The sequence below is a fragment of the Eschscholzia californica genome, unplaced genomic scaffold (assembly GCF_041429995.1).
Source record: "Eschscholzia californica isolate CP2 unplaced genomic scaffold, dmEscCali1.0.p SCAF_4, whole genome shotgun sequence".
Classification (NCBI taxonomy): domain Eukaryota; kingdom Viridiplantae; phylum Streptophyta; class Magnoliopsida; order Ranunculales; family Papaveraceae; genus Eschscholzia; species Eschscholzia californica.
In genome coordinates, this window is record NW_028238461.1 from 20815165 (window position 1) to 20833878 (window position 18714).

Here is an 18714-nt window from a genome sequence, read left to right on the forward strand (position 1 = left end):
CGGGTCGTCTGCAAAGGTCGTCGCCCGTCTTGAACGGGAGGTAACTTTTCTTGATCACCCACGAATCTCCTGTCAGTGGGTACTTGTGTGAATTCGTGTGCCTAATGAATTTGACGAATTGTTTACTGTAATCATTCTAGTAAGGGCACGAACCCAGTTACACTAAAATCTTGTAACTGGGTTACTGTCCTTACTAAAATTATTACACTAAACAGTTCGACAAAATAATTAGACACACGAATTGACACAAATACCAACTGACAAGGGATTCGTGGGTGATCAGAAAAAGTTACCTCTCGTTTAAGACAAACGACGACCTTTACAGACAACCCGGACATCTCTTTTCTTAAGTGTTCGAACTCGATGCTTATTTAGTCTTGGTTACAAATTTACAAATATGCCCTCTAATCTAGTGTCAAAACTTAAAATCAGAAAAATAAAATACTGGATAGTCTAAAGTCTATCTCTTACTAAAATAAATAAAATAAAAAATGTGAATTTCTTCTTTTCGAGCTCCTCCTCCTTGTTGCGCATTCTCCTTCACTCCTTAGGGCGATACACACCAAAAAAAAGAGAAGCAAGTCAAAGTGGTTAAAAAGTCAAAAGTTATCAAAAATAAAAACTTTTTATAAATAGAAAAAGATTATAACAAATTTAAGACTTAGTCCGTAGCAACGGTGTCAAAAACCTGATGACCCTAAAACGTTACCCTAAAAGATCTCAACCCGCACGTACATAGACATCAAGCGATAACCCGGTAAGATCGGGGGTCGATCCATAGAGCGTAGTCTAACTCGTTCTTAACTTACAATTAGTACGATTTTCTTCGAAATTGATTTTGCGATGAAAAAAAATAAAATAACAAGATTATTTAAAACAAGCAATGGAGATAAATACTAAGGGTAAAAGAATGAATGGGGGAGAAGTCTAGGGTTTCGAATTCATTCTAATCATGCATAAAGGTCAACTTATATCTCAACTTTTGTCTTTTAATTAAAATGAGTCATTAAGTCGAGAATTTTGTCAAAGATTTTATACATGTAGCAGTCTTTTATGACTCAAAATAATCAATTCCTAACAACTCTAACTATTATCTATCAAATATCCACCATTAAAGAGCCTAATCTAAATATAATGGATAAAGATTCAAGAAGTATAATCAATGAAAGACTAGTCACGTCTTATTAATCGACTATCAACTAAGAAGTATTAACCATTAAAGATGTAACTTTAAATATATAATAAATTAAATTCAAAAGTATAACCGATGAAAAAATCATGAATAAAATCTAACAGAAATCAATACATGAAGCACTTAAGTTATCAAAATCAAAGTCTAAAATTGATGTATAATCAAAATTTCATCAAAACCATAAACTTAGACCGGATTAGTTACCTATGATGAATAAAGACATTTTAGAAAGCATAGAGAGTTTAATTTAGTGAAGTAAGAGTAAAGAAAAATAGGAGAGAGATCACCCAGTAGAGACTTTTAGATGCTATGACGAAGATGATGATGAGGAAAGTTCTTCTTCCTGTTATTTTATGTTGTTGTGTTCTTCTCTGTAAACCCACTTTCTCTTAGTAAAGATATAGGAGAGAAGAGGATTTAACTCTCAATCTATTTTAAACTATGTACCCCACTCTCTCTCTCTCTCTCTCAAACTCTTATATTAGAAAAATAACCAGACAACTCAGTAGAGAACAAAATAACTTTCTCTGTATTTTCTTTTTTCTTGCAACCGAGAGATACCAGATGATGGTATTGGTGGAGAGAATCCTCTATATTATATAGAAGAAGAAAGATAGAAGGAAGGAAAAATATATCAAAATCTCTCTCTAAGATTCTATTTTCAGAGAAAAATCTCTAAGATCTCTTCCTTAATCCCTCTAAATCATCTCCTTCTAAAAATTGCCAAAGCCCAGCTCTCTCTCTCTCTCTCTCTCTCTCTAAATATCTCTGTTCAAATATCGAATATCCTCCACGAATCTCTCGGTCTGATCCCCTTCCCTTTATAGATTTATCTCAGCTCTTCTTTCCTTTAATAACTCTCTCTCTCTCTCTTTCTACTCTTTAAGTTTAGAAAGATAGATGTGAGAGGAAGTGGAGAAGATTTGTACTGAATATGCCCAATGAGGGCATTAATGTGGTGCTGACTAGATCAGCGCCACGTGGCCTCTACCAGAGTTGGTCAACTGATTTTGATTTGAACTTTGACTTGCTCTGTTTTGACCATCTGGACTCCGATTTAACTTCTGTTTTCGCTGTTTGGTTCGTCTTGGACTCTAATTTTCATTCGAGAATCAACATTGGCCAGAATCACCAGAATACCTTATCACCAAATGATGGAAATGCCCTCGATGTGTGTTTTCATCGGTTTAGTTGTTTTTGCACTCAATTCCGTAGAAGATGCATGGGTAAGAGAAACGACCAATTCATCAGAATAATATCCCGACATAGAATAACTAACTATAGTTAAAAAATTCAGGTGAGATATTTTCACGTTTTGTCATCAATCTCTGAGCAAGTCTTGGTCTTTTGGGGCTTGGAGTTGGCGTGTCCAGCAGGGGTGCTAGCTTTGCAAGGTCGGTCTCGATGCCTTAGTGACTTGCCATGAATCGTAGGCATTTTCCTGAAGTGACACCGAAAGAACACTGCTCTGAGTCGAGTTATATGCTTGCAGTCTGTCGAAAGACGTTTTAAGATTGGGGATGAGTTCTTTCCTCACTTTGCTCTTTACTATCATATCATCCACGTAGCATTCCATGGGGCATGGACTTCCCTATATGTTCCTGGAATATTTTGTTGACCCAACGACATTTGTTGATAACAAACGATTTAACCCTCTGTCAGTTAGGAACTTGGATGCGTAGCTATTTGATAATATCATGCATAAACGTTCATAGAACTAAGCAGAGCGTGCCCTTGTCGAGTCTACAAATTGGGTGAATAAAGGTATTTGCGCAAGCTTTGCTCAAATTTATGTAATGTAAACACTCAAGATGTTATAATCATTTTTGGAATCATTTTTTGGGATCAAGTTGTCACATTTAGCTCTCCTTCCTCTATAAACTTTTGATGATTGAACCATTAGATGATGTCTTCCATCAGGAAGATGAGTAACCGTTCGTGTTTGTCATTTTATTTTAGAAAATGTTCTACAATTTATTAATATACTGCTCAAGACTATTTTCTTGTTTCATCCTACAAGAACTGTACATCTAAAAAATGGCGCATAATATAAAATAGAACCTTTCATAAACATGAAAAATCATAGGCAACAGAGAATTGCATCAAAGCAAATAAGTAGAATCAACATACAAGAACTTTCATTCAAGTCGTTCACTTGTTCAGTATCTAATTCTGAGTTTCCTCTTCCGAAAACCAGTGGCGGAGTCAGAGTGAGAGTTACACATCCTTGTTAGTTAAATTTACTTTACAATGAGTTGACTTGGTAAGAATTTTTTTTTTCCTCCCAAAAACAAGAAACAGCAAAAAAAAAATTGAGCCAACAAAACCTAGTATACGTTAAATGAGCCCTTCGACTCTTAACATTTTTGATAGAAAGAGAGAACAAGATCAGTATGTACAGAGAAGAGTTGTGTATCCACGAAAAGCTGCTACAACAAAAACAAGAAGAGGTCAAAATAATGCTCATTAAGTTGTCTTTTTCTTTTTTGTTCAAAAATATCCTAAAGAAGTCTGTGTCATTCTCCTTTTACGAGTAAGGTAGTGCTTGTTTTTCTTTTCTAAGTCAGATCTGAAATCTGACTTAAGGTGCGAATTGACTCAGACGAAACGAAGAATGTTTTTTTGTCTGACTTGTGCTGTTTAACTCGTCAGAATCGCTGTTTTGGGTTGATTTTTGGTCCACGAGTCAGATTCAGACAATGAGAAGAAAAAAGTGTACCTCAAGTCTAATATAGAAAACTATTGCACTACTTGTCGAATTAATAAGACATTTGGTGTGTGAGAAGAGCTTACCTTCATAAATGGCCTGTCCCGACTTGGGAAAGATTCAATGAAACTCTCTTTCAAGAGCAGAGACACCTGAACGTGACATAAAGGATAGTGTTAGTTTCTTAATCTTTTTAGGTGAAAAAATTTGGCCTTCAAGGACATTTCAATGCAATATCGTGCATTCGACTATTTCATCAGATGAATAGTGTACTAAACTTGCCTTTGTTTTGATTAATTTTCGCATCACGAGAACTCAATAACATGTAAAGATCATAAACAGAAGACAGACCATAAAAGAAATTGATGACCCAGTGATTTGTTCTCTTTCTGGAGGCCAAAAGTTAACAATTGGGTAAAGCCCCCACTGGCACCCTTCGGTATATATCCGCTTGTTTGAGGAATAAATTATTCATATAAAGAAGGGTTTGCCATAGATGTTAAGGTTAAGAAAGAATACCGACCTTATCATCATTGGACTGCACGTTAGTGATTGTATGTGAACGCAAATTCGAACAAAGAGAATCCATGTAAGATCTTAACACCGATAAGAATCCCTTGGCAGCTTCAATCTACAAATATGAAGAATTAAAAAAAGAACAGCTTACGAAAACGAACTAGCACAAGTTAGCCCTAAGATTTGTTCCATACGTGAAACTAAAAGCATTTCTGTCGTTCATATTTCGTAGAACCTACCTGAACATCTGTACATTCATAAACTGGCCGTCTTCTTGCTAAGTAGCTTTCTCCGACAAGCTTTGAATGATACGGACTTAAAGATGAAATTAACTCTCTCTGCTTAGGTAATTGTGGTATTGTAGGAGAGCGTATCTATTTTTTCCCAAACAATGATAAATCTTAGTTTACTCAAATACACAGTTTATATAAATGATAAGATAACAATAAATCAAAAATCTTTCTGTTTCTTAACAAGATCAATCAAAATTCGACAATGATGATAAGTATTATGTAGTTGAGACTCTAGGCTCGAGCTTAGACTTGAGCCACTCGAATGACTTAGCGTCACTCGGCCAAAAAGTTGTCTAAGCAATAACCATATTTCTTATACAACCATCCCCAAAGTTCCCTGAATAAAGTAGAAGAAAATAAAAAAGTCAAACAAGACAGGGAAAAGGAGGTGAGCCCGAGCACTGCAACCTCACTTTGCCATCTAATCATATTTGATCTTTGTACAGCGAAGAAAATGTAAGAAGAAATTGCAAACCTGGTTTTTGTTAGCATCTACAAGAATGCCATTTGACAACCTCGATTGCACTTCAGAAGTTTTGTTCTTTACACCGACCTACAGATAAAAAACTAACTATTTGACACTCGAAGAAGACTAGATTATGGAAACAGGAATTGCAAAACAACTTACTGAAAAAAAAAATCTAAAAGGAAATATAAATAACACATCTGGCGGAGCCTATCCACTAAGTGGGCATCAATACTTTCTTTTTTGAAACTTTGGATGAATATATTAGAAAACAACACTGCATATGTACATAAGATTGGGTGGGTCTTGAAATCTCTCACGATATCCAAGCCTCCCAATGAATAACTACATCCACGAAGGAAACGTTTTTATAACTATCTAGCTTCCTAATCCAAGAGAATAAAGTGCCGCTAATGTTTTCAACATCAATATTGCTCAAAAGGTTCTTTTACTTGAAGATCTTGGTGTTTCTATCTTTCCAAATGTTCCAAACTATGGCAGCTGGAACCAAATGCCAGACTTCCTTTCTTTTGGTCTTATGACACTCGTAGTATGACTCTGAATAACTCTTGCTCTGAAGAGTTTTCCTAGTTTAACCGTGCTGATATTTTGCTGTGGATCTTCAATATGTTCATAAGAGTTGAGACAAGATATTTACATAAGTTCAGATATGATAGTGGAAACTCACCACATATGGAACAGGTGCATCCAAGAAGTCCAGCATGTCATTAGGCAAAACCTGAGAAGTTGTAGAATTTAGTTTATTAATATCGTAACACGTGAAAATACAAAATAAACACTTCAAAAGTAGATTTGCAACAAACGTCTGATAGGTGTTCAATATGAAACAGAAAGAACCCATACCGGCATTAGAAGGCTCTGCCACCTGAAGGGTCTTATAAGTGGGATAATTGACAAAACTAGAGCTGACAACACACCCTGTAACAAATGTCCAATCCGAATCAAATAGTAGTGAGTTACGTACATAAAAAAAACCGTCTTTATAAAGGCCTTATGACACTCATTTCAAGTAGTAGATAACTGTTTATAGCATATGTCCGAAACATAAATGCATAAATCTAACCCAAAAGAAAAGCCAGTTTCTATTAAGAAGTAAATTTTACTGACACATACCAAATTAGAACAAACCACCACAATTTGCTTCTCCAGAAGTGCCGCAGCAAACATGGTTAACACCTGATATGTGTGCAAACAGATTCAATACGTCAACGAACAAATTTCATTCAAATTACAGAACTAAATTCTTATTTTGTCAAAATACTGGATATATAAATTATCAAGAACGAAAAGAATTACACGAGTCCATAAACTAGACTTAAAAGTTAAAACAACACAAAGGCATAGCCTCCCCTGCATTGTAGAAGTGCTCTTAGCCCAAGGTTTACCCCTAGACCAAGTGAAGAAAATCCTTCTAACCGAGAAGTATCAACATCTCTGCCCTGGAAGGTTTTATCATTCCTAGTCTTCCATAATGCCCAGAAAACTGCTTTTGGAATGAGCATCCGTATTGGTTTCGCCCTTTTTGGTACTAGAAGACCTGGACACTGGTATAGGACATAGTTGAAGAAAGCAGGTGTACACGAAGCCACATTTGCTGACAGCATGAAAGAAGCCCGAATGGCCCATTTGCAACGGGTGAATAGTGGATAAAAAGGTGAGAAATTGATTCGAGCGCTTCTTTGCAGCTGCTACATCGATTCACGAAATAGGAACATCTCTATATAGTTACATACTCTATTCATGAAATAAGGTCCCCAATTTCTATACAGTTACATACTGTTTTCAAGAAAAGGCGAACACTCACAGCCTTCTGATGAGGTTCTACATGAACGCACATCATGTTGAGGCTTAGGATTTAACTGTCCCCATGGAAGGTCGACCAGGAGATCTTACTTAAGGATTTTAGTCCCCCCAATGGTGATGTGATTGCCAAAAGGTGAAAGTTAATGTAAAATATTCTTGTTCTTCAGAGAACTTCGATGATGAACTTTTAAAAGAAATCATAAACGGTACAGCACCTCAACATGATGTGTGTTCTTACATTTTCAAGCCGTAAGGAGCCACATATGCATGCAACAGTCCATATTGATAAAGCCGTCGCCTCCTCTGCTGCAAGGAGTGCAGTGTGTGCCTGAAATCAAGAGCCGAATGATGAGAAGGATTAGCAACATTCCAATAAATGTGGATGATCACGTTTCAAAAACATTAAGAAAGTAAGAGTTTCTGATCTTCAAATTGCTGAACGAGGATTACGTATTTACCTCTGCAAATTCTAGACTAGTACTGCAAGAGCTGAGATCAATGGTAGAGCCAGCAATATGTAAAACTGACACACCAGGTCGATGATACTCCAACGGATGCAGATGATCCAACGGATGATATGTAAGTGACGTTCCTCGGGCAGGGCTATGTAATCGGTAATATTCACATATTATTTGTAAGGATCCACGATTGTTTGCCTGAATATGTAAGAAAAATAATGTTGGTATAAAGGACTCGACAACATAAACAATGTAAGAAAATCCAACCAACTGAAAGCTACAAAGTGCAGACATGTTTAAGCAGAGAGAAGTTTGCACCTTGGCCCATTCAAGGACTTCACTGTAATCACAAGAATCTTCCTGACCAGAGGAAGAGGTCTCCTCTGTATCTGCTTCATCCACATAACTTCTGATATTCCTTTCTTCACTTGGTGAACCCCGAAAACTGGACAAACAAAAAGCAGCAGTTTATTAAACAAAATGAAATTAAAATGAAGTGAGGAACCAAAATACTGAGATAGGCTTGATATGATCCCAACTGCAACAGTTCTCAAAAAAAAATATCCCAATTGTTACTTAATTCTCATGGTAGGATATTTGCAGGCAATCCATATAAATCTCGAAGAGATACAACAAGGAAAGTAAATATGATATACTTAATCAGAGCTTCCATTAGCCAAAAGATGCAACCCACTCTATCTCCAGCCATTAAGCTATATTCTCAATATGAGATTAATCAAAAATTCAAAATATACATTATGGTATCAGGGAACAGCGTGATCAACCTGGAAGAAGACTCGGAGCTTTCATACTGAGGATAACGCAAAAGAGGAAGAACAGCGTCAGGCAAGTTTTTTTCTGACATCTTGTTCACTGAGAGCTCACCAACACTTCTTTCATGAGCATCATGTATCCGTTTAGAAACTGCAGATTCGCTCTGAAGTGCCTGTGTTTCTGTTTGAGAAGTGTTCGGAAGAACAGTTTTAAAACCATTGGTTCCTTGTAATATATTTAATTCTTCTTTCACTATATGATGATTCTGATTCCCATCGTCACTTCTAATCGATATAGAACCTTCTGTGCTTATGTCAGATAAAGTGGCAGGTCCATGTACATCTACGTCGTCATGGTCCAGCGAAATACTTCCAAGTTTATCTTGTAAACCTTCGTGCTCGCTATAATCCTCTGATGGATCCAAATCTAATGTACCGAAACCTCTTGTTAGCCATTCCAATCTTTCTTGAGTAAAGATGCTGCGGGAACGGATTAAAATCTTTAAAATGAGGAATAACATCAGAAATATATGTATATTTATAATTAAATATGCCCACAGCTTTGAGGCATCCAAAAAAGGCTCAGGGAACAAAGACTTAGTCAATCAAGATTGACATAGGGGCATCTTTATTTTTAGCCCAAAATTTACTTGATTGTATTTTGCCCCTTAATTAATCTTCGCCTCTTCTCCATGACCACAACTTCCGACTACCAATACCATTTCCGAACACCTCCTCTCTCTCTCTCTCTCTCTCTCTCTCTCTCTCTCTCTCTCTCTCTCTCTCTCTCTCTCTCTCTCTCTCTCTCTCTCTCTCTCTCTCTCTCTCTCTCTCTCTCTCTCTCTCTCTCTCCGGTGAAGGGAAGTGTTCCCTTTGCCTCTGAGACCAAGAAAACCTCGCGGAGGGTTCCAACGAAGGGAATACTTCCCTTCGTCGAAGCAGGGAGGGAGAGAGAGAGAATGAGCAGGAGAGAGAGGGGGATAGAAAAAAAAAAAAAAAAAAAAAGGAGATATGAGGAGAAAGAAATAGCAGTGGTGATCGGAAGCGGTGGGTGGTGGTCAGAGGTAGGAGATGAAGATTTGAGGGCAAAATACAAAAAAGACAATTTTTGGACTCAAAATAAAGTTGCCCCCTAAGAAATATTGACCAAAGTCCTTGTTCCCCTGAGAATTTTTTTGGATGCCCTAAACTCGCTGACTTAAATACTTGACTCTTTCTCGAACATTATTTCTAAACTCCTATTGACCAACACCAATTAAGGTTGTAAAGATAAGAAGCACACCTATTCAATATTCCAAAATGCAAATCGAAAAAAGGAAGTCTTGAAAGGATGCAATAACAACGTTTTGTGGTTAAGAAATGACGACTGGAAGACGAGTTGGGAGGTTGCTTCTCTGAGGCCATAGAAATCAGCCCCGAAGTTTTGTGTACAATTTCTTCGACAAGCATACAACATCCATACAGAGTCGAATCATCAGCTACCTACGAGAATACAGATTGAGGAAAAAAAATTAATTATGAACATTAAAAAAGGGGGCTCAGAAGGTCAGAAATTAGGATATGGATAAAAGAAATGTATTTCACTATGTGATTACCTGTAAACGGAATACAAAGGACAGATCACTTTGTTTAAAGTGCTCCTGTAAAATTGAGGAATATATTAGATGGTAAACATTTCAAATATTTACTGCTACAAAAGGCATGTTTAGGTATTTTGCTGACTGATGACGTGATTTTTTAACAATGTCATAAACAGAATCGAAGTGATAAAAGTGCATTTCAGACCATAAGAAACAGCCGGTTAGTAAACATAATTACCATTTTGTACATCAGTTATGGAGGTTATGTATAAGCATAAGATAGTGTCCATACCTGCCCAAGAAGTATTTCACTCAACTCACTCATTGAAGGAGTTCTTTCAACGGCATTTACCTGGCAGATTAGCATAGTTTCATCAGTCTCGCTAAAACGCTCCTCGTCGACAAAATTTATGGAACTGAACAAAAAGACCCAGAGGAAACAGAAATGGATATGCCGCACTGTTGCTCATTGGTTTGTAGATCATGCAAAAAGATTGTGTCCAATTAACTTTAAGGAAATAAATGAAAGGACACGATTAACATTCATGTAGTGCCCCCAAGAGGCCGCATCGCGGTTGGGTATTTCTTACACGTGGAGTTCTGATTATGTGAAGCGTTCACCGGAGCAGCACAAAAGAAAATTTACAAATTTTTTCGTTTTCTTTAACAGGATAAGTTTTACAATCATTAAATGATCAAAACGAATAAAACTTGTCTCGAGAGTTTAGTAATGCTCTAAGTTCAAATTCTCACTAGGAGCTCCTTATAAATAACTATACGAAACATTCCAAAACCTAATAAAACTCCTAAAACTTGCTACTAGAGAACCTAAGGCCTTTTTTTAAGCATGAGATAACCCAATAATAGCAAGCTATGGGCCATTTGAATACCACGTAACTGCAACTATGAAAATTGTATAGAAAACTAAAAAAATAAATAAAAGTAAAAAATAGAAGTATATAAGTAACTTCTAGTCTTGAAGTACTAGGGCCCTTCATGGTAGTGCTCCTAAAGATTCTAAGTTAAAATATCTGAACTCCATGAGATCTGAGTTGAGCCTGTGCAGATATGAATGTGTATTAATCTTAACTTCTTAAGTGATAAAATGTTGGGGTCTACAATAACTTTTAAGTTTCTGTTAAGTTCTATTCATAATATTATAAGTAGGCCTCCCAAGGATAATAAAGTATTAACATAATACTTGGAGTCAACATTTAAGTATTTAAGTAGGAATATACGGTGGGCTAGATCTAAATTTTATACGGATTATGTATGTAATTTGGACGCATTTCTACTGTATTTACATTTCTAATGTGGTGCAAGGAACTGTTTATCAGTTCCTCCAAAACATTGTATATTTCTTTGTATTTAATATACTCATTCAAAGTTTCCAAAAAAATTAACCATTTAAAAATCCTACCATAGAGATTTCCATTTGTTCGTAGGGTTCAAAGGATGGAAAATTGAGAGCTCGATAAGATATGACCTTACAAGACGATCTGGAATATAATAATATAGTATAGGGGAGAGAGTGTAAATCCAACCAAACTGCCTTAACAGAACAAAGCTCCACAACTTATTATCCAGCTTCCATCTCAAAGTGAACTTTATGAGGTGAAAGGGTAACACCGTAACAGGTGAAGCTGGTTGCCATATCGTGGTAAAGGAATGGTGTGGATAGACTGTCCACCATGTCTCTGGATAGCAGTTTATTCCTTCATATTTGGACCATTCAAATATAGACTATTAACTCCTTGACTTTCATCTTTGACAACCACTCCAAGTTTTACTAAAGCACATGAGAAAATATATAACATGGATCGCTAATACAATTTTCACACATATATGATTTTTCCGTGTCAAATCCATATTAGAAATCTGTTTACAAAACCAATAATAGAATGGTACTAGCAGGAACGATTCACTTTAGCACTTTACAGCACGTAGATCTATGTTAGTGAAGAGACACTTGACTTGGTGGAGTCTCATCCCTGAGAGCCATGAATAATAAACTGAACCCCCTTAGGAGCCAAAGAGAATGTTGGAAAGTATTCATCGGACATTAGGAAGAAAATGGTAAAGATATCTAATTTTTGCAGTGTTTTTACTATCTGAGACAGAAACATGGTTTCCAGGTTTCAGCATCTCTGTGTGATTATAATGTCTCCCAAAACTGAACTTGTGCAAAGCAAACCAAAATATAGAATGAAATAATAAAAGATGTTTAAGGTTCAAGCAAAACTAAGTCAACAATTATGTTCTAAGAATAAAGGTCAGGGGACAAACAAACGAACCTCCACGCCTCCTGGAAAACAGAATGAAAGGAGGTCCTTATATTTGATGGGCAGCTGTTTCTCTGGTGGGTATACAAACAATACCTGAAAGTAGAATGGAGATTATCTTCGAATACGTAATTATTTGTGCATGAATATCAGACGTAAATGGAACCAATTAGCAGTGCTGTATTTCAATTTCTCTAGACTGAAAATGCCAATACATACACAGAAAGCATAGTATCAAAAATGGGCCAAGCAAAGGGGGTGAACAAAGTTGGTGTGCAACTGTACATCATAATGCAATACTTCAACAATACTGACAAAATATGGAACTACATGTGCAGAAAGCTAATAAAGTAACATTGAATGGGAGTAGGAGACTTTTTTCCCCTGGAGCTGGGTACAGCTAATTGTTAAGGAACGCTCAAAAGAAATAAATATGCCCATATTGCTAACCAATTCAACAGCACAAAAATCATCTATCTAAAACAGGAACCCCTACTGTTGGACATAAAACCACTAGCACAGCCGTTGCTGGAGTACTCTATCTAGCCATCAGTGACTGTAGTCACTATAGGTTATCTCCATCCCCATATTAATTCATTTATCTGATCCAATACGACTTTTCCCTTATCAGTTGATACCTAGCACTACCATAACCACCAATAACAGGATCAAGAAAACCAGAACGCTGCTAACCACAACTAGAAAAGACGAAGGGAGAAGTAATAAAAGCTAAAATAATCATGAAAGTGTTGAACCCTTTCCCTCCATCAACTTAACATCTTATTTCAGAAGTCGCGCTATTGTTGCTCCCATTGAAGTATTGAATGTGCCAAATTTCATCAACATACCTGAGGTTCAAGGTTTGGTTCAATACGAGCGGAATTATGGCCACCCAAGGCGCTTCGTAATTTTCCAGGTGCTTCGAGTTTCCGTGCAAAAATATGTCTTTGAAGTGCTTGAACATCGGAATTAGGATGAAGTCCAACAACTACCATACTCTCGAAAATCCTAGAAGGATCCTTTATGGACCTACGATCCTGCATAAAATAAACAGCCCAAATTGTACAGTTAACACAAAGAGAGGAAAACCTCATAAAAACACAATGTAAGAACAAGCCAGATGTAAGACTAATAGTGAAGGATTTGGGGGATTGAACGAAAAGGGGAATTTTACAAGATCCTCTCGCGAGTAGCTATTTACTCATTAACAATACCTCCTATGCAATCACAAGAAATTCATTCACCAATTCACATCATAATAAAATTTCTTTACTTTACTTATAGTTGTATTAGCATTTTCGCAATGGTGTGGAAGATTTCACACAGTACCTACTAAGTGTTTTTTGATGCATAAGGTAGTCAGGTGTTTCTGGATCACTCGCCCTGTGTTGTTGGTTCACGATCAAGTGAAGGTGGCAAACTTCCTAGTTTAACATTCTTCTAGATATAGTCATGTGTATTCATGTATTTAAGCGGACTGACTCTCAATTGAACCGATGCATTCACCTCCTGCGGTCACATCCTTTTAGATGCTTGGCCATTCGAAAGAAGAAAAAAACCTTTGGCTCCTAGACAGAACACGAAATTATAGAGGCTTGACCTGACAATCGCTCTTCTTTCTTCGAAATACAATAGTTATATGTGGAGCACTATAACATTGGCACTCTTGATGGAATCAGACATGAACAGGTTTGTTGGCTAAATGACCCCCACAAATCCAATATGCCAAAAAGCCATGCACTTTCTCATGTAAATTATATGCTAAACGAAATTTGGTGGCTTAGTCTATATTAACTACTGAGTATACGATATTGGAACTACATACATATACAACTAATATATATATATATATATGGTATGTTATTTACACACAAAATTATCATTACATAGACCATAATTACAACAAATTACCAATGTTTGACTGAATTACAGTACAAATAACTAGTACCCAGGAAAGTATGATCAATTTTTTTTAATTTATAAGCAAGCACCTATAGACAATAACGTAAAAGTCATTACAGAATAAAGTTAACAAGATAGCTTTCGTGCACCACGCTCACATGAATGATATGGTTAAACATCTCATTCTACAGAAGTGATGCGAAAAAAGTAAGACAATTTGTTATTATGTTACTAATAATACCAACCACAAAAAAGAGTTCATACGAAGTACGAACACGCTACCTTTTCTAATAAGATGATATGAGAATAATGACCTACCAGAGATTGTGTTTGAAATCTTGCCCACTGGCGTTTTAGGCTAGTTAAAACCTCTGGATTGTAAGTAACTCTTTTCACTTCAATAGGAGGCGACCAACTTTTTATTACTTTCGAAACCTGACGTTGTAGTTTCTGAAGTTGGCTATTATCATCTTTGGAGGAAAAAACTACAGAAGGGCGAGGAGAACGAACAGTATTAGCACCAGTAGCTGCAGCTACAACAGCTCTTGCAACTTCCTCAGTTGTCTGCTTGAAAAAAGACGCAGTCCACCCTGGACTACCGGATTCTTCATCCTTAGACATAACGAATTTGCTACTTCACAATTTTCCTTCTACCGAAAACTAGTCGTTTTGTACTTAAATTAGTCAATAGAACCCATTCCCTTGTCTCATAATCTTACCAAGTTATTCTAAATCTTAAATCTTTCATAACCACATCTGATTCCACTAAAATTCATCCGAAAGAGCCCAGAAAAATTACTTAGAACCAACCCTAATCCCAATTTTACTTGTTCAACTCTTCTAGCTCAGTATATGATTATTTCCTACAAAACAAAATTAAATCTTTGTTAATACAAAAACCGAGCTTTCAGATCACTAATCCAAAAAAAGGCTAAGCAAAAAAAAAAAATCACATCTTTTCCTGATCTCGATGAACAAAATTTACTCTTTAACTCTCAAAAGAAAAGTCATACTTAAACGTCTCAATAAGAAAAAAAATAATAAATACACTCGGTAAGAGAAATTCATTAGTTTAATAGACTTTAGTGGATTGAAAAGGGGAAAAAAGTAACTGAAAAGAAAAGTAACCGATTTTGGATCCAAGGAGATCGGTAACAACGAATTGTTTCATAATCAAACTGAAATTTAAGAAAATAAGCATACTAATCAAAGTAATAACGAAACTTATACAAACTAAATCAAATCGATTCACCTCTCTCTGAGATAAGATAAAACCGAGCTTCAAAAACTGAAAAAGAAATCACTCACCGTTGAAGAACAGATGTGTAAAGAGCTAACGAAACGAAGAGATGAAGATGCGTCGTTGTATATAGAGAGAGAGAGAGAGATAAAAGGTAGAGAGAGAAAGCTCAGACGGCCATGGCGGAGTAAGTGCAAAACCCCAAATCTAGAGAGAGAAAGAGAAGGAGAGAGAGAGACGTTTTAAAGTATGTTTACTAAAACTGTTAAGAGAAAGGTTTGGGTTGAGAGAATGGCCCTCGTGTTCGTCTAAACGTTAAATGGTAATCCACCAAAGGCAGGCAGCTATAGAGAGATTTATTAGGGAAAGAGTGGACCGGTTTCTCTGGATGGTACCCTCAGATTTGGTCGCTGCTTTCACGATTTCACCAACCATTTACGCAACTGGTATATATGTCTTCAAGTTGGCTATTATCATTGTGATGTGGGTCCCCATGGCCATGTACTTAGCCAAATTTGTAAAAGTCCGATTCTTTTTTGGCCTAGATAACTTTTTCTTCATTTATGGGGTAAATGGAATTACATTTATTGTTTTCTTTTTCCTTTTTTTTTTTTGATGAAAGACATTTATTGTTGCTGTGAGGTTGATGTTTGTCGAGGTTTAGTTGTACGAAATAATTGTCACAGTTTGATAAGGAAACAGAGTAGTGTGTCAAGTAAGATTGATTTTAATATGGCTGATAATTTGTTATCTGATAGAAATTTTGATTCTCGTATTTGTTGATTGGTCTATTTGGCCTCCAAACCAACATTTTAGTTTTATGTATGTAATATCTTCATTTAATATATTTTGCACTTTCCATTCGAGTTAATCCCTTTATATTTGAATATTACCATACTAGAAATATCCTTGTTATTGCTTTGACTCATATTCCCCGAAAAGTGGATCCCGCTCTAATAGCTCCGAATAAATTAAATATATGCATTTTTATTTTCTCTCTTTCATTCATTGTCGAACAAGCTACCATATTTTCTCCTCAAAGGGATTCTAGTAATTGAAATCTTTTCAAAAATGTTTACTAGACGCTCATACCTTGTTTGTGAAGAAGATGTGGGCGATTAAAGTGACAATGTGATTAATTAATCGAATAGGAGAAACGATGAAGATCATTAAGTTCGTTTGCGTTTGTTTAGCTTGAAACCAACTACGATATGCGGTTCAATCGGTTGATCTGCGGCTAATGGCGGTAAAATCCTGCAACAGTTACACACTAAGACCATAGGATTTGATCAGAAAGATCGAATAGAATGACAAAGTTAGATAAGGCCAGGTTGTGGACCAGGGCCTTGGGGAAGGTTTACTTGGTACGAGAACGTTTGCGGTCAAGGAGTATCCGACCCAGCCAAAGAAGTTGCATGAAATGGAACTCCAGTCAGCCAAAAGAGTCTCATTCCCATAGGAACTTCAACCTTAGCCAATAGTCCCTCCTCATGGGACTCTTGTCGGTCATCCTTATTCCAAACAAATTAAATGCGATTCTAGGCTTTATAAAAGCCTAAAACAATTCAGTTAAATGTGGGGAAAAGTTCCTGATTTTTTTCTCAATTACTCTAGTAGAAAAAAAGAAAGAAATTTGTTTTACGCAATTTATAAGTAAATCATCCGGTTGATTTTTAGAAGGTGTCCTAATCTTCACAAACTATCAAGTTGTCATCAAAGAGAAACTAGAAAGTCTAAGGTCATGGTTCTAGCTAACTTTCAGTAGAATGAAGTCAATTTGCTCGTTTGTCTCAAGTAGAGGAACTTCACTTGAAGTTGTAGATTTTCAGACAAAAATGAGCATATTGGGAGTGTGTTCGAGAGAAGTGAAAGTAAGATATATTTCTAACCTAAGTTAATAAATATTATTTTTGTGCATGTAATCCCGAGTAGATAGTTTTAGACATTAGACATTTGAATTCCCCTACGATGACGTCACAGGCTCTTGCACAAGCTAATTTTGATTATTGTTTAGTAAATCTTAACAAATTAGGATTTGTATAATAAATTTAAAAGTGTTTCAAGAAGTTGTTTTGAAAATTGGTTTCAAATTGTGTTGATTTCAGTTTGATTTTTTAAACGACTTTTCAATAGTTTATTTTCAGAGAGAGAAAAGAAAAAGGTGAACTTAAGTCTCGCACTAGGTCGAAAAGCATGTCTTAGACCAGGTCCCAAGAGCACATTCTAGCTGCCCGAGCTGTTTCTGGACTCTCAAATAGATTCCCAGACGGACTCTCGGTCTGGGCAGAGACATCCTCTTAAACTCTAGTCCGAGCGTCTCAAGCCTGTCTGAAAACAAATTAGGATTTGTATAATAGATTTAAAAGTGTTTCAAGAAGTTGTTTTGAAAATTGGTTTCAAATTGTATTGATTTCAGTTTGATTTTTTAAACGACTTTTCAATAGTTTATTTTCAGAGAGAGAAAAGAAAAAGGTGAACTTAAGTCTCGCACTAGGTCGAAAAGCATGTCTTAGATCAGGTCCCAAGAGCACATTCTAGCTGCCCGAGCTGTTTCTGGACTCTCAAATAGATTCCCAGACGGACTCTCGGTCTGGGCAGAGACATCCTCTTAAACTCTAGTCCGAGCGTCTCAAACCTGTCTGAGACCGATCCTTAAATAGAGCTCGTTACCTATAGACCAGGAATGAAACCCGAGATTGTCTCGAATTGGGATTTCATCGCGATCCACACTTTTTACGTTATATATCCCCATTTCAAATCTTGATTCAAGGTCGGACCTAAGTCCAAAATATTTTTTATGAACTTTGGTTTGCTAAATGGAACATGGAAAATCAAAAACAAGTTTTTTCGTTCGATAATTTACAAAATTGGACATAAAGCATGATAGTTATTTTCATGTTAAAAGTGTCTTCCAAAATGCTACGAGCCCACAAATGGTAAGAATTTAGCGAACTATGATTTTTAATCTTAGAGACGAATCGGAAGTTAGACGCTTACTTTGCTTTTATTGTCATATAAGATGATTGGTACAGATGTTTGTGAATGCAGATACTATTGTGGCCCATAGGTTTCTTTTATTTTGAGCGCGGATGCGTGCCTTGATTTGTAATTTTACTCTTTTCTTAAGCACGGGTGTTGTAACATAATTTAATTTCAAGTTTATAAGATTTCCGCATCATTTTGTCTTAGGGTCAAGTGTCTATTAATGGGTGCAAAATGATGGAAACCTTACTTTATGCAGGAGAATTTAATGAAAGTTCGAGGAGGAACGATCCATGGCGAACTAAGGAGAGTCAAGAACCCTAAGAATATTAGATTTTTTAGGTTTTAGGGGTTATACTAGGTGTTGGGTGGTCTTGGGCCTCTCTTTCCCCAAAAGCTAGCTCAAGAGGTAAGGCTCCTCCCACACTTATTAACACACCCTCTGCCCCTTCCACAACCAATGTGGGATTAACCTAACACTAGGATCCATGAGTTTGAT

General features: G+C 36.4%; 1 protein-coding gene across 2 annotated transcripts; it reads right to left on the reverse strand.

The window, feature by feature from the left end:
- Window positions 1–3308: 3308 nt before the first annotated feature.
- On the reverse strand, window positions 3309–15698 carry LOC147543571 (DENN (AEX-3) domain-containing protein). Of its 2 annotated transcripts, none has more exons than XR_015239894.1 (19): window positions 15302–15693; window positions 14312–14856; window positions 12940–13128; window positions 12104–12187; window positions 10102–10161; window positions 9825–9869; window positions 9512–9711; window positions 8242–8709; window positions 7775–7901; window positions 7457–7654; window positions 7237–7326; window positions 6309–6371; window positions 6039–6113; window positions 5718–5913; window positions 5184–5412; window positions 4655–4789; window positions 4423–4530; window positions 3986–4051; window positions 3309–3618 (listed from the first exon to the last, which is right to left on the reverse strand). XR_015239894.1 is itself a non-coding variant. In XM_086674120.1 (19 exons), exons 2-19 carry the CDS (start codon window positions 14612–14614, stop codon window positions 3550–3552), a joined length of 2409 nt encoding a protein of 802 aa, XP_086530246.1. In that variant the 5' UTR covers window positions 14615–14856; window positions 15302–15698; the 3' UTR covers window positions 3309–3549. The 2 variants fall into 2 exon arrangements, 1 of the variants encoding a protein (XP_086530246.1); XM_086674120.1 differs by having other exon boundaries at window positions 5184–5261; window positions 5863–5913; window positions 15302–15698.
- Between the last annotated feature and the right edge of the window lie 3016 nt (window positions 15699–18714).

What these genes read in the sequence shown, in the direction of transcription:
- LOC147543571 (XM_086674120.1), bottom strand. Translation starts at nt 14,614, where the DNA reads ATGTCTAAGGATGAAGAATCCGGTAGTCCAGGGTGGACTGCGTCTTTT. An exon ending in GATTTCAAACACAATCTCTG is followed by an intron (nt 13,129 to 14,311) that starts GTAGGTCATTAT and finishes TATTTTATGCAG; the next exon opens with GATCGTAGGTCCATAAAGGA. An exon ending in AAGTCCTTGAATGGGCCAAG is followed by an intron (nt 7,655 to 7,774) that starts GTGCAAACTTCT and finishes TTACATATTCAG; the next exon opens with GCAAACAATCGTGGATCCTT.